The sequence below is a fragment of the Nycticebus coucang genome, chromosome 9, assembly GCF_027406575.1.
Source record: "Nycticebus coucang isolate mNycCou1 chromosome 9, mNycCou1.pri, whole genome shotgun sequence".
In the NCBI taxonomy this organism is placed as follows: domain Eukaryota; kingdom Metazoa; phylum Chordata; class Mammalia; order Primates; family Lorisidae; genus Nycticebus; species Nycticebus coucang.
Genome location: NC_069788.1, coordinates 84,252,179 through 84,271,891, shown reverse-complemented (window position 1 = coordinate 84,271,891; position 19,713 = coordinate 84,252,179). Strand labels below are relative to the sequence as shown.

General features: G+C 46.2%; 1 protein-coding gene across 3 annotated transcripts in view; it reads left to right on the top strand.

The window, feature by feature from the left end:
• Window positions 1–19,713, top strand: part of HHIPL1 (HHIP like 1) — a 73,518-nt gene that overhangs the window by 25,920 nt on the left and 27,885 nt on the right. For 2 of the 3 annotated variants that reach the window (XM_053601123.1, XM_053601124.1), the window contains one exon: window positions 210–344. Coding sequence is in view for 1 of the 3 variants with exons in the window: in XM_053601122.1 (XP_053457097.1) it covers window positions 16,024–16,308 (285 nt within the window). In the remaining 2 variants the exon portion in view is untranslated. Of the gene's footprint in view, window positions 1–209; window positions 345–15,766; window positions 16,309–19,713 lie in introns of those variants that run through there. The other variant, XM_053601122.1, reaches the window with a different exon arrangement.

Below are 19,713 nucleotides of genomic sequence, written 5' to 3'. Positions count from 1 at the left end.
AGGGCCTTCTCTAAGGCCACACAGTAAGTTATAAAGAGCACAGATTTGAGCCCTGAATTGCATGGTTAGAGGGATGAGGCCAGGCAGTTGGTGGCAAGCTGGAGGAAGAAGGTAGGCCAAGGGGACAGGTTGGCATTCCAAAGGGGGGTGTTATTGTTTTTCATTTGCTTTTTTAAAAAATTGATTTATTAATTTTCAAACTCTGGCAGGGAACTTTGAACCCATACAGAATGCAGGGCAGTGTAATGATCATGAGCCCTAAATTTCCACCACCTGCTCTACCTGTTGTAGGAGACCAGATGATTTGAGGGAAGGAGAAGCAAGAGTTAAGCTTTGAATGCTCGGTAAGTGTAAGAAACACCATGATATCTCAATAATACCTCTGTGATAAGGGCATGGGGAAGGGATTTGGCTCTCCTTAACAAGAGAGCACAAGCACATGAGTATCAGTGCTTGGCAGTCTCCATACCTGTGTGTAGGATAATATTTAGAAATAAACTTATCCTACATCAAGCACACAAAGTAAATTCAGTGTGAGTTTAAAATGACATGCTTTTCTTCCAGAGGCTTAAGAGGCTTGGACCCCCCTGGGTTACTCACAGAGTTAGGCTTTTTTGGAATTGTAAAATTCCTTAGGCCTTTTCTCTGAAGCAGTACACCCCGTGAAGCCTGAGATCCAAGGGCATGCCGCCCTTCCTCAGAGATACGGGCCAGAGGGTTGACATATGTTAACAACATATTGTCAGAGGTCTATAGGTGCTCTGCCCTGAAGGAAGGTCACAGTCATTACTTCATACTGAGTAAACTGAGTGAATGCTTGAAGATATTCTTCTATTAACTCTGTTCCCCTATAGCTGCTTCGTCTTTGTGCCCTGCTCGGAAAACTAGTCACTGTTTAGAGCAAGGGATTTACTACACTAGTGGTTACATTGATATGATAAATATTTCCTTTCAAGTTAAAATTCAGCTAATAGATAATGGATTAGGTGTGTACGTGACTGGAAGAGTATAAAACTTAAACTTGGAATAAAGAACTTTGCTATATGCCATCCCACGGTGTATAGTCTGTTTCTTGACTTAATAATTACAGGAGTGAGTTTACACCTACAGCAAAGCTGCTGCTTGTTCGCTTCTCGGGTCACGCAACACCTGTGGGGCAAATAGCCACGGGATCACTTCTGTAGGTAGCTGCAGGAAAGGTTAGTCTGGATGCATTCTCTCACGGACTTGCTCACTCTAACTCTTCTACTGCTCCTGCTCAGAGGGCGCCTGCCCAGAGCCCTTCTACAGAAGACTGCTAAAATTCGCTCTCGTACTAAGACTGTTTCTCTCTCTCTCCTGCTAAGACGAATTGCCTTCCAACACCTGAGGGGAGTTGATCCCGAGCAAGGTAGCACAGCAGTCTGTGTCCTGACAGTTTCATAGGCTGGGGCAGGCGACCTGGCGTCCCAGGCCCCGACAACCTGTTACCAATTTATGGTCAGTCTTGTGTCCCTACCCACTCACTGCCTCCCCTCTGAGGGGTAAATTTGAAGCACATCCCCACTGGGGTCTTCTGATGCTGACCCAAAAGAGATCTAGTAGCATGGGGCATGGGATACTCAGTGTGCTAAAGGTAGAGTGGGGTTTAGGGGGAAACATGGGGGACCCAAGGAAGAAGCATTCTACAGGCCCAGATAGGACAGCCCCAGACAAAATTGACTGTAGAGCAGGTGTGGATGTCCAGGCAACAGAGAGCAAGGGCCCCTGCCCGCTGCCCTGAGTGGAGACTTTGGGGCAAAGCAGTTGAGATGTTGAATGGATGAGGTGCTTCCTTGGAAATAATCTTGGGGAGTGCATTCTAAGGAGCATTCCCATCCCTGCCCATGCTGTAAAGACTCCAATGGCTTTGGATTGATCGGCAGGGGAGACAGGTGAGGTGGGGGTGGGGTGAGAGATAGCTCCTAGGGGAGGAAATTGGCCATGGGCCAGGCTTCCTTGTTTCTGAGCTTCAGTTTTCCTGTCTCAGCCATGAGAGGCTGGACCTGAACTCCAGGATCTCCCCTCCCAAGAAACTGTTGGTTCTGGGATTAGCACAAAGGCTCCCCCTTCATTTTTTCCACTCCAAGAGGCCACACACAGGCCCCCTGAGTTCTGCAGCTGATGCTTCTCTTTCAAATCAATCACATATATAAAAATGTATTTTCTTTTTCTTTTTCTTGTTTTTGAAACAGAGTCTCACTTTGTTGCCCTTGGTAGAGTGCTGTAGCATTATAGCTCACAGCAACCTCAAACTGTTGGACTCAAGCAATTCTCTTGCCTCAGCCTCCCAAGAATCTGGGAGTACAGGCACTCGCTATGCCTGGCTATTTTTAGAGATGAGGTCTTGCTCTGGCTCAGGCTGGTCTCAAACCTGTGAGCTCAGACGATCCACCCACCTCAGCCTCCCAGAGTGCTAGGATTACAGGTGTGAGCCACCCTGCCTGGCCTAAAAATGCATTTTTATACAAGTGATCTCCAGCCTTTGGTAAGGCTGAAATGTGGAGCAGAAGTCCTAGCTTGGTGTGGTCTCAGATCTATGCCAGAGCACTGTCCTGAGAGTCAGGAACCCTGGGTTCCTGCCCTCTACTGCCACCACCTCCACCTGTGGCCTTCAGGCAAGAGTTCTGCCTCTGGAGCTGGTGGGCACTGGGTTCAAACTTTGAGCCTTTCGCTCTAGGAACTGATTATGACTCATTGTTGTCTTCTCATGCCTCAGGTTCTCCACCTGTACCTGATGGGGAGAGTGTTGGCAACACAGGCTGTTGCAGGCTGTGGGAGTGGTGGTAAGAAACGTCATGGGGATGGCAGAATAACAGCCAACTCACCCCAGAGTTCATGGGAGACCCCCGAAGATTCATAAGCAATGAGGGATTCCTGGAGGTCCCACAGACACCTGGGTGGGGTTAGGAGAAGCAATGAGACCTAGTGCCAGATATCTCTGGTGTGCCAAACTGTGCAACTTGAGGCCAGCACGAGGTGGCACAGGCAACGCCCCTGGCACAATTGCAGATTTTTTTTTTTTTTTATTGTTGGGGATTCATTGAGGGTACAATAAGCCAGGTTACACTGATTGCAACAATTGCAGATTTTTAATAAATATCCATTTCTGTCTTTTGTTTTTTCTTTTCCCAAGTTTACAATTAAAAATTGATGTTTTAAAAAGAAACCAGGAGATTGCCACGCAGGGAGGTCTTCAGGGACGGTCTGATTTGGTTTTTGGTGATTGGCAGGGTCTGCAGAAGGTGGCCCTATGCAGACAGTGGTGTTCTGGACAGCAGTTAAATCACATGAATCGCCCTTCACCACAGATGAATGGCAAACACTGGAGGGAGGGGAAAGACCCAAGTTACCAAAAAATAGCAACAAAAACATACACAGCAAGAGCCCATTTATAAAAAATTTAAGAACATGCCAGGCAACGTTCTATGTCCTCCATGGTGCTTGCACATGGCCACTTTTAGGAGAACATCCCCCAAGAGCAGGGGAAAGGGTCATTCAACCCATGTGAGGGTCTGTCATAGCTCCCACTTACTGAGCACATACTGCATGCAGCCACTCTTCTCACAGCTTCATTCATTATCCCCATTTAACAGAGGAGTTGGCTGAGGCTCAGAGAGGTTGCATGACCTATCCAAGGATGCAGAATCAGTTGCAGAGCCAGGACTCAAACCCAAGGCTCTTGATGACCAGCCCACATAGCCTCTCACACTGTGGTGCACAGTTCCTCATGTCTTAAAAAAGATTTCGGACATCTGAAGTAAATGTGATCAAATATTAACATTGGTGAAGTCTGGTGGCATGTTATTGGGTGTTCCTTCTTCTGCTTTCTGTAATTTCCTATAGGTATGGAATTACAAGAGCCCTTGGGCTCTGGTCTGAGGCCTCTGCTGCCCCAGATGCCTCACCTGGCAGTGACCCAAATCACACAGGCTGTCCTGCTGCTGGGGTGGCAGAATGACCAACTTACTCCCTAGCACTCACAAGACGATCCTGGCACATTCTACTGATGTGGCTAAGAGTGGCCAGAGGAGGCCTGGGCCCCAGAGAGGATTATAGTGGGGCAGGCACTCCAAAGGAAGTAACAACCATGTAATCAGCAGCTGTCTGGTCTGCAGACGCGGGTGCTTAGCTGCCCACGTTGACCCAGCCTGGCCAGAGAGGTGCTGGGTGTTCCTCTGGCCTGTGTGTCCCAGTTCAGGCAGCCAACAATGCCCACTGGACTCCTGAAAACATAAGCAATGTTCCTACACTGTCGTGCAGCCCTCCTGATACAGAATGGCCAGCAGCTATTTGGTCTCACCTTTCCCCTCTCCCACTCAGGAAGCAAACCGAGGCTCAGGTGGGGGAGAGCCCTGCATGGGGTCCCCTGGGGAATCTGAAGCAGGGCTGGGCATCGTCTTTGTGCCTGGCATCCTTTGCGGGCCGTGAATCATTTGCTGAAGAAAATTGGGAAGTTTTCTCAGCCAGAGAGTGGCTTCTGAGGCTGTGTTTCCATCAGACAGAGCTTGAGGCACCTTCAGCTCAAAGGGACAGCTTTGTCCCACTTGCCAGAAATGTACTCCCTGCCCCACTGCAAACATCTCTAGCTCCAGACAACTTTTGGTGAAACTAAGTCATTTATCCTATGGCTACTGGCTATGGCAGGAGCTCAGGGTGTGGAAATACCCAAGTCAGAGCATTTGATCATTCATCCATTTGTCCATTTATGAGCTTATTTGTTTGTACAAATAATAAATTGCCTGGTATGTACCAGGTGCTGTCCCCTGGGGGTTCAACAAACAGAGCTCCTGCCCCCACTGGTGGTAACTAGAGGACTCAGTTCTGGTTTCTACATCACTAAGGTTAGTTTCATATAAAATTGATTTGGCTCTTCCAGCTTTTTTCTGATGAGTGGTGACATGGCGACGTTTTCCACCTCTTTATTTTTCACCTGAGTCTTTTTTTTTTTTTTTTTTTTTTTTGAGACAGAGCCTCAAGCTGTCATCCTGGGTAGAGTGCTATGGCATCACAGCTCACAGCAACCTCCAACTCCTGGGCTCAAGCAATTCTCCGGCCTCAGCCTCCCAAGTACCTGGGACTACAGGCACCCGCCACAGTGCCCAGCTAGTTTTTGGTTGCACCCATCATTGTTGTTTGGCAGGGCTGGATTCGAACTCGCCAGCTCAGGTGTATGTGGCTGGCGCCTTAGCCACTTGAGCCACAGGCGCCGAGCCTGAGTTTTTATTTTTAAAGTGGGTTTTGTGTAGACTGCGTAGATTTAGGCCCTTGTTTGTTATTTTTTTATTTTATTATTTTTTAGAGACTCTGTCTCACTTTATTGCCCTTGGTAGCATGACATGGCCTCACACAGCTCACAGCAACCTCCAACTCCTGGGCTTAGGTGATTCTCTTGCCTCAGCCTCCCGATTAGCTGGAACTACAGGCACCCACCACAATGCCTGGCTATTTTTTTGTTGCAATTTGTCCGGGGCCAGGTTTGAACCCGCCACCGTCAGTATATGGGGCCAGCACCCTACCCACTGAGCTACAGGCACCGCCCTGTTTGTTGTTTTTTATTTATTTATTTATTTATTTTATTGATGGGGATTCATTGAGGGTACAAGAAACTAGTTTACACTGATTGCATTTGTTAGGTAAAGTCTCTCTTATAATTGTGTCTTGCCCCCAAAAGTGTGTCAAACACCGAGACCCTCACCTCCCTCCCTCCTTTCCCCTCCCTGCTCTTCCTTTCCCCCACCCCTCCCTCCTTCTCTCTCTCTGCTCTCTCCTTCCCCGACCCCTCACCGTGTACTAAGTCATTAATTGTCTCATATTAAAATTGAGTACATAGGATTCATGCTTCTCCATTCTTGTGATGCTTTACTAAGAATAATGTCTTCCACGTCCATCCAGGTTAATACGAAGGGTGTAAAGTCTCCATCTTTTTAATGGCTGAATAGTATTCCTTGGTGTACATATACCACAGCTTGTTAATCCATTCCTGGGTTGGTGGGCATTTAGGCTGTTTCCACATTTTGGCTATTGTAAATTGAGCTGTGATAAACAGTCTAGTACAAGTGTCCTTGTGGTAAAAGGATTTTTTTCCTTCTGGGTAGATGCCCAGTAATGGGATCGCAGGATCAAATGGGAGGTCTAGCTTGAGTTCTTTGAGGTTTCTCCATACTTCCTTCCAAAAAGGTTATATTAGTTTGCAGTCCCACCAGCAGTGTAAAAGTGTTCCCTTCTCTCCACATCCAAGCCAGCATCTGCAGTTTTGAGATTTTGTGATGTGGGCCATTCTTGCTGGGGTTTGGTGTTATCTCAGGGTGGTTTTGATTTGCATTTCTCTAATAATTAGGGATGATGAGCAATTTTTTATATGTTTGCTAGCCATTCATCTGTCTTCTTCTTCTTTTTTTTTTTTTTTAAACCCATCTTTCTTTTTTATTTATTTATTTATTTATTTTTATTTTTTTTGTGGTTTTTGGCCGGGGCTGGGTTTGAACCTGCCACCTCCGGCATATGGGACCGGCACCCTACTCCTTGAGCCACAGGCGCTGCCCTCATCTGTCTTCTTTAGAGAAGGTTCTATTCATGTCTCTTGCCCATTGATATATGGGATTGTTGGCTTTTTCCATGTGGATTGAATTGAGTTCTCTATAGATCCTAGTTATCAAGCTTTTGTCTGATTCGAAATATGCAAATATCCTTTCCCATTGTGTAGATCGTCTATTTGCTTTGGTTGTTTCCTTAGCTGTACAGAAACTTTTTCAGCTTAATTAAGTCCCACTTATTTATTTGTGTTGTTGTTGCAATTGCCATGGCAGTCTTCTTCATAAAGTCTTTCCCCAGGCCGATATCTTCCAGTGTTTTTCCTGCGCTTTCTTTGAGGATTTTTATCATTTCATACCTTAAATTTAGGTTTTTTATCCATTTTGAATCAATTTTTGTGAGTGGAGAAAGGTGTGGGTCCAGTTCCAGTCTTCTACATGTGGATATCCAGTTCTCCTAGCACCATTTATTGAATAGGGAGTCTTTGCCACAGTGTATGTTCTTGTTTGGTTTATCGAAGATTAGGTGGGTGTAAGGTGTTAGTTTCATTTTCTGGTTTACTATTCAATTCCAAATGTCTATGTCTCTATTTTTGTGCCAGTACCACGCTGTTTTGACCACTATGGCTTTGTAGTACAGCCTAAAGTCTGGTATGCTGATGCCCCCAGCTTTGTTTTTATTACTAAGAACTGCCTTAGCTGTACAGGGTTTTTTCTGGTTCCATACAAAATGAAGAATTATTTTTTCCAAGTCTTGAAAGTACAATGTTGGTGTTTTAATACGGATTTCATTGAATCGGTAGATTGCTTTGGGAAGTATAGACATTTTAACAATGTTGATTCTTCCTAGCCATGAGCATGGTATGTTCTTCCATTTGTTAATATCCTCTGCTATTTCGTTTCTTAGGGTTTCATAATTTTCTTTGTAGAGGTCCTTCACCTCTTTTATTAGGTATATCCCTAGGCATTTCATTTTCTTTGAAGCTATGGTAAAGGGAATTGTGTCCTTAATTAGCCTCTCATCTATGCTATATGTTATTGGCATATACAAAGGCTACTGACTTGTGGACATTGATTTTATACCCTGAGACATTATTGTATTTTTTGATGACTTCCAGGAGTCTTGTGGTTGAGTCTTAGGGGTTCTCCAAGATCATATCATCAGCAAAGAAGGAGAGTTTGACTTTCTCTGCTCCCATTTGGATGCCCTTTATTTCCTTCTCTTGCCTAATAGTATTGGCTAGAACTTCCAGCACTATGTTGAATAGAAGTGGTTTTAGAGGACAACCTTGTCTGGTATCAGTTCCAAGTGGAAAAGCTTTCAGTTTTACTCCATTCAGTAAAATATTAGCTGTGGGTTTGATAGCTTCAATCAGTTTAAGAAATGTGCCACCTATGCCTATACTCTTCAGTGTTCTAATTAGAAAAGGCTGCTGGATTTTATCCAATGCTTTTTCTGCATATATTGAGAGGATCATATGGTCTTTCTTTTTGCTTCTGTTGATATGGTGAATAACATTTATGGACTTGCATATGTTAAACCAGCCTTGCATCCGTGGGATGAAACCTATGTGATCATGATGTATGACTTTTTTGATGAGAAGCTGTAATCTATTGGCTAGGATTTTGTTGAGAATTTTTGTATCTATATTCATTAATGAAATTGGTCTGAAGTTCTCCTTTTTAGTTAGGTCTTTTCCTGGTTTTGGTATCACGGTGATGTTTGCTTCATAGAACATCCTTCCTTCCTCCTCAATTTTTTGGAATAATTTCTACACTATGGGAATAAACCCTTCTTTGAAGGTTTGATAGAATTCTTGTGTGAAGCCATCTGGACCACGGCATTTTGGGGGAGGGCAGATTTTTTATTATTTCTTTGATCTCAGTGCTTGAAATTGGTCTGTTCAGGAGCTCTATTTCTTCCTGGCTAAGTCTAGGGAAGTCTAGTGATTCCAAATATTGATCCATTTCCTTCACATTGTCAAATTTCTGGGCATAGACTTTCTTATAGTATTCAGAGATGATCTCTTGTATCTCTGTGGCATCTGTTGTTATTTTCCCTTTATCATTTCTGTTTGAGGTTACTAGAGATTTTACTTTTCTATTTCTAGTTAGTCTGACCAAAGGTTTATCTATTTTATTTATTTTTTCAAAAAACCAACTCCTTGTTTCATTAATTTTCTGACTGATTTTTTTTTTGTTTGTTTTCAATTTCATTGATCTCTGATTTAATTTTGGATAATTCTTTTGTTCTGCTGGGTTTAGGCTTAGAGTGTTCTTCTTTTTCCATTTCCATAGATGGCTTGTGAGTTTGTGGATGCGCTCTCTTTCTGTTTTTTGGACATAGGTATCTGAAGTGATAAATTTTCCTGTCAGGACTGCTTTTGCTGTATCCCACAGGTTTTGGTAGCTTGTGTCTTCATTGTTGTTATGCTCAAGGAAGTTAATGATTTCCTCTTTTATTTCTTCCTGCACCCAACTGTCATTCAGCATAAGGTTGTTTAATTTCTATGCCTTTGTGTGGAGTTGAACATTCTTGTTGGAGTTGAGTTCCACCTTTAGTGCCCTGTGGTCTGAGAAGATACAAGGTAAAATTTCAATTCTTTTGATTCCGTTGAGGTTTGTTTTGTGTCCTAGGATATGACAAATTTTGGAGAATGTTCCATGGGCTGATGAGAAGAATGTATATTCTTTGGCTTTGGGATGGAGAATTCTATGTACGTCTATCAAGCACAGTTGTCCTAAGGCAGTCGTTCTCAACCTTCCTAATTTCGCGACCCTTAATACAGTTCCTCATGTTGTGGTGATCCAAAACCATAAAATTGCCAAATGAAAATAATTTTATGGTTGGGGATCACCACAACATGAGAAACTGTTTTAAAGGGTCGCAGTATTAGGAAGGTTGAGAACCATTGTTCTATGGTATCATTTAAGTCCCTTATATCTTTGTTTAATTTCTGTTTAGAGGATCTGTTCAGCTCTGTAAGAGGAGTGTTAAAGTCCCCTGTTATTATGGTGTTATAGGATACCATATTGCTCAGACTAATTAAGGTCTGCTTCAAGAATCTGGGAGCATTTAAGTTGGGTGCATAAATATTTAGAATTGAAATGTCTTTTTGTATTTTCCCCCTGTCCAATATGAAGTGTCCATCTTTGTCTTTTTTTTTTTTTTGTGGTTTTTTGGCCAGGGCTGGGTTTGAACCCGCCACCTCCGGCATATGGGACCGCCGCCCTACTCCTTGAGCTACAGGCGCCGCCCCCATCTTTGTCTTTTTTGACTTTGGTTGCTTTAAATATGTTTGTATCTGAAAGTAAGATCGCAACCCCTCTTTTCTTCTGAATTCCATTTGCCTGAAAAATTGTCTTCCAACCCTTAACTCTGAGTTTTAATTTTTCTTTTGAGGCTAGGTGTGTTTCCTTCAGACAGCAGATGGACGGCTTATGTTTTTAATCCAATCAGCCAGTCTTTGCCTCTTCAGTGGGGAATTCAAGCCATTAACATTTATTGAGATAATTGATAAGTGTGGTAGCATTCTATTCACCTTATTTTGTGAAAGTCTATTGCTTACTTTTATGTTTTGCATCATGGTGCAAGCTAGGTTCTGACTTTAATTTCTGAATGCTTACTTTGCTGATGATCCATTGTGATGGTCAGTGTGTAGAACAGGTTGAAGTATTTCCTGTAGAGCTGGTCTCGTTGTGGTAAATTTCCTCAATATTTGCATATCAGTAAAAGATTTGATTTCTCCATCAATTTTAAAGCTTAGCTTAGGAGGATATAGAATTCTGCGCTAGAAATTGTTCTATTTAAGTAGATTTAAGGTAGATGACCATTGTTTTCTAGATTGAAAAAAGTTTCATTAGAGAAGTCTGTAGTCACCCTGATGGATTTTCCCCTGTAGGTCAATTGGCGCTTACCCCTGGCAGCTTGCAGAATCTTTTCTTTTGTCTTGACTTTGGACAGACTTATTACCAGGTGTCTTGAAGAAGCTCTATTTGAGCTGAAGTGACCTGGGGTCCGATGTACCTCTGAAAGGAGTGTTTCAGAATCTTTGGTGATATTTGAGAAATTTTCATTTATAATATTCTCTAGTATGGCTTCCATTCCTCTGGGGCATTCTTCTCCCTTCTGGGTTACCTATAACTCATATGTTTGAACACTTCATAAAGTCCCATAATTCTGTCAGTGAATGTTCTGCTTTCTCTCTATTCTTTTCTGCCTCTTTAACTGAGTTATCTCAAGAGCTTTGTTGTCTACCTCTGAGATGCTTTCTTCTGCATGGTTTAAGCTGCTGTTGTTACTTTCTATTGCATCTTTAAGTTCCCTAACTGACTGCTTCAATTCCTTCAGCTCTGCCATATTGTTTCTATATTCTTCATATTGTTCATCTCTTGTTCGATTCTGTTTTTGGATTTCCATTTGGTTATTTTCCACTTAACTTTCCACAATGCTAACATTTCTTTATAGGTGGAATCTTCTGCAGTAGCTACCTCACGGTCCCTTGGGTAGGGGGTTTGCTCTGGACTGGTTTTTCATGTTGCCAGGATTTTTCTGCTGATTCTTCCTCATGAGTGTTTTCTTTTATCTGTTTCCTTGCCCTAATTTTCCTTTAACTTCCTCTTGCTCTTTAAGTTACTGTGTCTCTGGCCTAAGGTTTTGATGAGTCCTTTTGGTACAGGACTAAAGGGATGAGAAGATTGAAGAGCAAGAAGGAAAAAAAGATTTAAAAAATAAAAAAGGAGAGGGGGTGAGTATTGACAAAAAGGAGAAAGGCACAGAAAGAGGGAGACAGGAGTAATAAAAATTGACCCACACCTTAAAACCCCCTAACCTCTGGGGGTGCTGGGTTGTGTAGTTCCCTTGAGGTCAGCTGTTCTTTGCCAGCCTGAGTAGACATGCTACCCCACCTCCACCAAATAGAGAAGAAAGACAAAAATACCATAAATCAAACCAAAACAAACAAACAGAAAACCTTACATGATAAAATTTGGGGAAAAACCAAATAACAGAGACAGAAACACTAGCATAAATGAAGTTCTTATTATTAAAGAAGACAACCATGGAAAATTATTTTTATACTAGAAAAATGAAGAAAGAAAAAAAAAGAAACAATCTGGGGGGGAAGTTGAAATAAAAAAACAACAACAAAGCAGTGTATATATCTTGCTGAATGTTGTCTGGTCAACAGGTGATCTTCTGGGGTATAAGATGCTAATCACAATGTTGATACAGCTATGACAGATGGACAGCGGAGGTCTCTGCTGACTACTTTGCCCTCAAACCCTGCAGGGTTGAGAACCTAAATCTCTCCTCAGCCTGCTTAAAAAACACTTTAAACTGTTAACCTTGGCTAAGCAGAAGCTTTCCCAGGAAAGCCCTTGTCACTGGGGTCGCTCCTGAAGTGGCTGTCTGCTTATCCAGTGTGCCAAAACCAGCCTTACTCCATGCCCCTGAGGGCCAAGGCTGCAAGGCAGCCCTCCCACTGCCAAACACTAAAAGTTCCGCTCTTCCCTGGCATCTCAGTCATCACTCACTAGATCACTTGTCCAAGGTCTCCCAGCCTGAGCCTCGCTCTGCAACCCTGAGGGCAGAGCCTGCAGGGGCACTTCTCCCACAATGGCTGCACACATGGCCCACAGCCGAACAATGTTAGCTCCACCCAACCCAGTGGCTTAGTTCAGTGCCCTGGACAATGCTTAAAGTCACCCGCACTCTCACCCAAGTTCTTCCAAGATAATTCAACCGAGTGGCCAAGTCCAAACAAACAACCCATAGGGAAGGCTTTCCCTGACTGCAATCTCATTGCTGTTGCAGTTACAGTTATAGTAGCCCATTCACAACCACTTGCCACTTCTCCACTGCTTTTGTCCCCCTCCTGGGGTCCAGAAGTTTTTTGCTGTCTCCCTGCATCCCCAAAGGGATGTTTCTGGGTGGAGCCCACAAGCCAGAGATGCCTGGAGTCTTCTCTCCCCAATCTTACTGCTCCTAGTTGCAAAGAAGCTGTTACTTGGTTACCCTCTTGCTCTACCGACCTAGGCCCTTGTTTTTTAAATCACTCTAAGAATCTATGTCTTTTAACTGATCTATTTCAATCATTTACATTTAAAGTGATTATTGCTGAAGATAGATTAGTATCTACTATGTGCATGCCTCTTTTCTATTGATTATATTTGTTCTTTGGTTCTCCTCCCACATTTTCTGCTTTCTTTGGATTTAATTGCACATTTATTAATATAATGTCACTTTACTACTTTTCTAAGCATATCATTATACTTCTTTTAAAAACTATTTTAGTAGTTGTCTTAGAGTGTTTAATCACATTTTATTTATATAGTAATTTTTTATTAATATATTTTATTTTGAAAAGTTAGATTTATAGAAAAATTTGAGCAGGTAATACAGAGAAAATATACATTTTTAAGTAATATAATTCCACCTCCAAATAACACTGTACCACTTCAATGCAACTAACTTTTAACTGAGTATTCCCAATTCACCCCTCCTTCCTTATGACATTGCTGTCATTCACTTCACTTATCCACATGCTATAATCACACGATACCTTGAGTTTCTGACCTGTATAATTTTCCTTCTCCTTCAAGAACTTCCTTTAACATTTTTTGTAGGGCAGGTCTTCTAGTGATGAATTCCTTCTGTTTTTGTTTTTCTGGGAAAGGCTTCCTTTCTCTTGCCCTCCTGAAGAATAATTTGACTCAATATAGACTTCTAGGTTGATGAGTTTTCCCTTCCACCACTTTAAATATTTCACTCCACTCTCTTCTTGCTTGTGCCATTTCTTTTTTGTTTTGTTTTTGAGATAGAGTCTCATTTGGTTGCCCTGGGTAGTGTCATGGCCTCAGCCTACCTCACATCAACCTTAAATTCCTGGGCTCTAGCGATCCTTCTAGTTCAGCTTCCCAAGCAGCTGGGACTACAGGTGCCCACCACAATGCCTGGCTAATTTTTTTCTATTTTTAGTGGAGATAGGATCTCGCTCTTGCTCAGGCTGGTCTTGAACTCCTGAGTTCAAGCGATCTGCCCATGTTGAACTCCTGGAATGCTAGGATTATAGGCATGAACCACCTCACCTGGCCAGAGCCACTGTACCCAGCCAGCTGGCACCATTTCTAATGAGAATTTTGCTGTAATTCTTCTTCTTGTTTCTCTGTAGGCAAACCACTGCCCCCCTGCATTTCTTTTAAGAATTCTCTGCATCTTCAGTTATCTGCAGTTGGAATATGATACGCCTAAGGGGTAGATTTTTTGGTATTTATTCTGCTTTATGTTCTCTTAAATTCCTGGATTTGAAGTTTGGTATCTGTCATTCATTTTAGAAAATTCTGAGCCATTACTTCAAATATTTCTTCTGTTCCTTTCTTTCTTCTCTTTCCTGTTTTCCAATTACATATATTTACATTTTTTGAAATTGCCCCATAATTCTTGGATGTTTCCGTTGTTTGGGGGGTTTTTTATTTCTTTTTTCTCTTTATACATTAGTTTAAGAAGTTCCTATTGATCTATGTTCAAGTACACTGATTTCTTCCTCAGCTGTGTCCAGTTTACTGATGAACTCGTCAAAGGCATTTTTCTCTTACAGAGTTTTTGATTTCTAATATAGCTTTCAATTTTTTTCCTTAAAGTTTACCTCTCTCTGCTCATATTAACCATCTGTTCTTGCTTGTTGTCAACCACTCCCATTAGAACCTCTAACGTATTAATCATAGTTATTTTAAATTCCCTGTCTGATAATTTCAGCATCTATGCCATAGCTGAGTCTGGTTCTTATAATTCTTCAGAATGTAACTTTTCTTGTCTTTTATCATGCCTCATGACTTTTTCTGGAAATTCATCCATGATGTACTGGATAATCTTGAGGTAATCTTGCTAGCTGTCAGTCTAGGGCCCAGGTTATATGCCATGCCCACCTCACTATACCCATCCCAGCCCTTTTTCCATGTGTTAGTGACACCTTGTTCTGACTCCAGCTGGGAAGAAGGGACAACTGCAGATATTCTTCCCTGGCCAGCTCTTTCTTTGCTGAGCTGTCTGTGCATGGGGCCCTGTAGGCTGCATTCCCTGGGTTCCTGACTCAGCAAGCTCCCTGATAGGTTCAGCCAGGGAAAGGCACAGGGGGAAGCTGGAGGTAGGAGGAAGGGAGAACCAGGTATTTCTCCCCCTGTTTCTGGCAGAATCCCTGACAGTGGCTGTCTCCAGCTCCAGTCAGGTCACCATGGCATGTTGGCTGCAAAAACACCTGCTGTCCCTCCATCAAGGACTTGGGGGCACTTCCTACTGTCACTGGTCTTGAGGTTGCCATATTATCCCCTGTATGGCCTCTTAGCCTCTTTTTCATCAGTTATCTCTGTTAAATTCCCTCTGTTTTAAATACTTAGAGATGTCTGGTCTTGTGTAGAGACACTGACTCACATTGCATCTGTTCAGGCTACAGCCACAGCCCAGTGAGAGCTCCTAGCCACAGCCCAGTGAGAGCTCCTAGCCCTGCAAAATCTAATCTACCCCAGTCCTGTCAGGAGCACTGGTATAAAGACACAGACCGGTTCCCAAGGCAGCCCAAAGTACCTACAGAAGATGTGTGATAAATGGAGCCAAGAAGACAGAGCCGAGTTTGCCAGAGAAAATGGGGAGGAGCAAGTTGCTCTGACATGCTTGGGGAAGTGCAGGGGTGTTCTTGGTGCTGTGAGAGTGCTCCAGCGGTGGGTGGAGCAGGGTGTGTGTGTGGTAGTGGTGGGGAGGGGGTCTGAAGGTGGGTCAGGGGCTGCAGGATGGAGAGCTGGACACCTACCCCAGGAGGTAGCCCCGTTGGGCTTCCTATGTAGAAGTGAGAAGGGAAATCTGCTTGCCCAGGAAAGGAGACCGGGAAAAAGTGAGGGGTGTTGGCCACGGGTGGACTGTGGGGGCTCCCTCCCCACCCCTAGGCCTAGGTTTCACTTCTTGAGTCCCTGGCTAACACCACCTGCCCTTTACCCCCATCCCTGTTTTTAAGTAGCTACATGGGAGTTCTAGTCCTGGCTACACCGTGTCTCCTCCCCAGCACAGTGGGTGGTGGAACTGGAACCCAGGAGTCCAGGCTTCCTGTGCCTCCCTGGCTCCCGGGGACACTGGAAACACATTGGGACTCAGGGTTTCTAAGAGGCCAAGTCCGAAAAGGCTCCGGTACAGGAGGAAGCAGCAGAGGCTGTGCGGAGCTCTGCGGTGTTCCCGCGGCGCCCCTCTGCCTTCAGTCCCGCCGGATGTCCCAGCTAGAGAAGACCTTCTAGAAGGGGAGGGCCCCAAACTTCGGGCCGGGCGGGAGAGACCGCCCCTTCCCCGCGAGCGCCCGGGACGGGGCAGACACAGTGGCAGACGGGTGCTCGGGGCACGCCGGCGGCTCCCCGGAGCCACGCCGGCCGGGGGCGTCCACCCTCCGCCGCCTCCTCCGCGGGCCGGGCCGGGGCGAGGCGGGACGGCGGCATGGCAGGGCCACGGGCCGGGCCCGGAGTCGCGGCGCTGCTGGCCCTGCGAGCGCTGTTGGCGCTGCGGGCGCTCCGGGCCGCCGCGCACCCGCAGTGTCTGGACTTCAGGCCGCCCTTCCGGCCGCCGCAGCCACTGCGTTTCTGCGCGCAGTACTCGGCCTTCGGCTGCTGCGATCCCGAGCAGGACGCGACGCTGGCCCGCCGCTTCGGCGCCCTGGCAGCCCGCGTGGACGCCGCTATGTGGACCAAATGCGCCGGCTACGCGCTGGACCTGCTGTGCCAGGTGAGCCTGCCGGCGGCCGGGGCGTGAGCGGGCGTGGCGGGGCAGGTGGCCGGCAGTCTCCGGCGGGTAGTTGGGGCGACCGACTCCACTGGGGCGGGGATCAGGAGTGGACAGCGGACTCTGGAACTTTAGGCTCCAAATGGGAGACAGGGCATCCCGAAACGGCTGTTAGCTTTGTCATTAATTAGCTTTGCAAATTGGGCCATCCAGGGGGCTGTTTCCCTTCCTGAGGCAGTAAAGACAGACAGACGTCATCACTTCCTCAGGGCTTGGGGGCTGCTTTACCGCGGGATCCCCGGAGTTGAGCTCCCAGTACCCTACCTGGAGGAGCCCCGCCCTTGTCCTGGTACCAGAGAGGGAAGGCTTTTGTCCCTCTTGGTGCTGCTCGGCGCTGCCCCCTAGAGGTAGGGCCAGTGGGGCCCTACCGTGGGCGTGGGTTTGCAAAAGAGTGTAGGGGGGACCCTTCTCCACAGGAGAGGCCCTCCAATACCCTGACGCCGTAGGCACTTCCAGCCCCGACTCTTGTTGGTGCTGAGCCCTCTCCCTGGGGTGGTGCTGTCACCTGGCAGAGGCTCTCTCCAGCCCACCTGAACACATCCCTTGGTGGTGTCTCCCTGTCCCCATACCTCTCCCTGCCCCAAGCACCTCCATGTGGGAGGGTGGAGCCCCGTTTCTGCTCACACCCTGCTGTGCTGGGATGTTTTCCTCCTGTGGGGTCGGATGCCTGAGTGCCTGACTAGAATTGGTGGGCAGATGCTGCCTGGCTGAATGCAGAAATGAAGGCAAGATCTGGAAGTCCCAAGGCTGCCCTGGCCCAGGATCTGGGCAGAGAGATTGGGAGTGGAGGGGCCCTAAAGGCCGGGACAGTGTCCCAGCCTCAGCCACAGGGGGCAGGCTGTGTGGAGAGGGGCTGGAGGGTGACTTGGAGCCAGACATGCTGGGGTTTGACCCTGGCTGTGTCACTTCCCTGGCTGCATGACCTGAGCAGGCTACTGCTGCCCTTCAGTTACAGTATCTTTAAAATGGGGACAAACTTAACCCATTAATCTGCCTGGCAGATTAAATGACACACATTAGGGGCTCAGCAAATGCAAGTAGACTCATCTAGTGCTTCCTTGGCTCCTATTGGCTACTCGGCCCTGGGAGGGGCCTGAGTGAGGCCCACGGCCCATTCAAGGAAGACTCACAGACAGACAAGGACTTTCCCAGAGGTCACACAGCACAGTGGTGGCTGAGGGGACTTGGACTACACTCGTTGCTGATATGAATGGGGTATCCAGGTGGGAAGACAGAGCCACTAGGAGGATGAGGAGAGGGGCCCTGGGAAGCTCCAGAACACTCCAAAAGTGTGCTGTGTTCCTTTTGATCAGGCATCCTCAAACTTTTTAAACAGGGGGCCAATTCACTGTCCCTCAGACCATTGGAGGGCCGGACTATAGTTAAAAAAAAAAAAAAAAAACTATTAACAAATTCTTATGCACACTGCACATATCTTATTTTGAAGTAAAAAACAAAACGGGAACAAATACAATTCACCCACTTCATGTGGCCCATGGGCTGCAGTTTGAGGACACCTGCTTTTGATGGACCCTGGTGAGCTCCCACACTGCATCTCAAGGGAGCTGGACTGGTCTGATTGAGTGTCGGCCTCCCTCACCAGCCTGGGTGCTCCTCAAGACCAGGTCCTTTGTTCTCCCCACCCTCAGTCACATAGCAGAGTTCATGCATCTATGCCACATTAGTTTCTTGAGCACTTACTATGTACCAGGCCTGGCAGGGCAATGAAGTGGGCAAGTCTGAGAAGGAGGAAGGGAAAGGTCCATCCTGATGCTGTCCCCTGGCAAGAGGTGCCTTTCTTCTTTTGGAAACCTTCCCAGGACAGCCTGGCCTTGAGCAACCAGCAGTGGAGTGGCCATAAGCACCTCAGCCCAGGCGTCTGTGGGAGCGACCTCATGTCTGGAGTAAGTTTGAAGAGGGTGGCCAAGACTGGGCCACCATTCCCCCAACGGAGCCTCACAGAGTGCACTGGTGGGAGGACTGTGCTGTCTGCCAGCCAAGGCCAAGTCTGGGTCTGAGGCCTCCCAATTTCTACTGGGGAGGTGGCCAAGGTGCCTTATTTATAGGTTTCAGTCAATGATGGCATTCAGGCCTTCACGTCTGCTTGGGTGTGGGCAGAAGACTCTTTCCTGGGGCTTTGCCCTTGTTATCTGGTACATGCCTCCTAGAACAAAGAGGTGCCTCAGTGTGGCTTGTGTAAGCCATAACTAATTGCTCCTGTGACTGGGTGATCTCTTTAACAACCTGAAGCCATCAGAGCATGGTTTCCGAGGACAGCCTGTGCAAAAGGTGCCCTGTGGGCTTATTATTCAGTAGGCATGTCTCTAGAGCCTGTTAGGAGTTAGCACTGTGCTGGGGATGGGGATGGGCCCAAATGCAGTTGGCAAGACATAGTCTTAGCCTCCCCTTGTTCAGTATAGGAGACAGACACACACCAGAATGTGCAAGAGATTCCCCAAGGGTTACCAAACACCATTGGGGGCCTAGAGAAAAGGATATATCATAAGTCAGAGAGGGGTTCCTGGAGGAAAGAACATTGAATTGCATCTTGATAACTTATACCATTTGAACACTTAACAGACAAATACATGCATCATCTCGATTCATCCCTCCCAGCAACTCTGAGATTGGGATTCCTTTCCTTTTCAATAGATGAGGATACAGGCACAGAGAGGCTAAGGATCCTGCCCAAGGTCACACTGGGGGGGGGGGGGATGTATGCTCTGGCTCCAAAGCCCTTCTCCTAACCACTTTGCTATACCGCCTCTCTTTGAAACCCCATAGTGTCCGAACCCTGCCCTCCCTGTCCTGGAGGGTCCTGCAGTCTGTGAGTGGCCAGACATGGAAAGAGATAAGTCCTAGCCAAGCAGACCACCTGAACCACCTCTGGTGATGGCCGGGGAACAGCAGAAGTAGAGACAGAAGTACACTCTAGGGAATGTTGCGTCTGAGATATGCAGAGTGCCACAAGGGCCAGGAGGGGCAGTCAGGACCCTGGGAAGATGGAGGATAAGGGAAGACCTTGGAGACTGGCCTTCAATCATGAACAGTGTTTCAGATGAGGAGGAGGGTGAGAAGAGAATATCTAGTGTAAAAAAAATCATATTCAAAGGCTTGGTCTGTCTAAAGAATGGGTGGTAGACATAAGCAATGGGCTCAGGACCATGAGTCATGCACTCCAGTGACTGCAGCTGGGGTGGTATAGTGGGCTGGCTGTCTGCCCTGGCACTGAGTGGCCCAGGCAGTTCCTCCCCCTCCGTCACTGAACACCGTGAGGCCTGGTTGCTGCTTAACCTCCTTGGCAGCAGCTGTTCGCTCTACCCTCTGGTCATTTCCTGCTTTGGCACT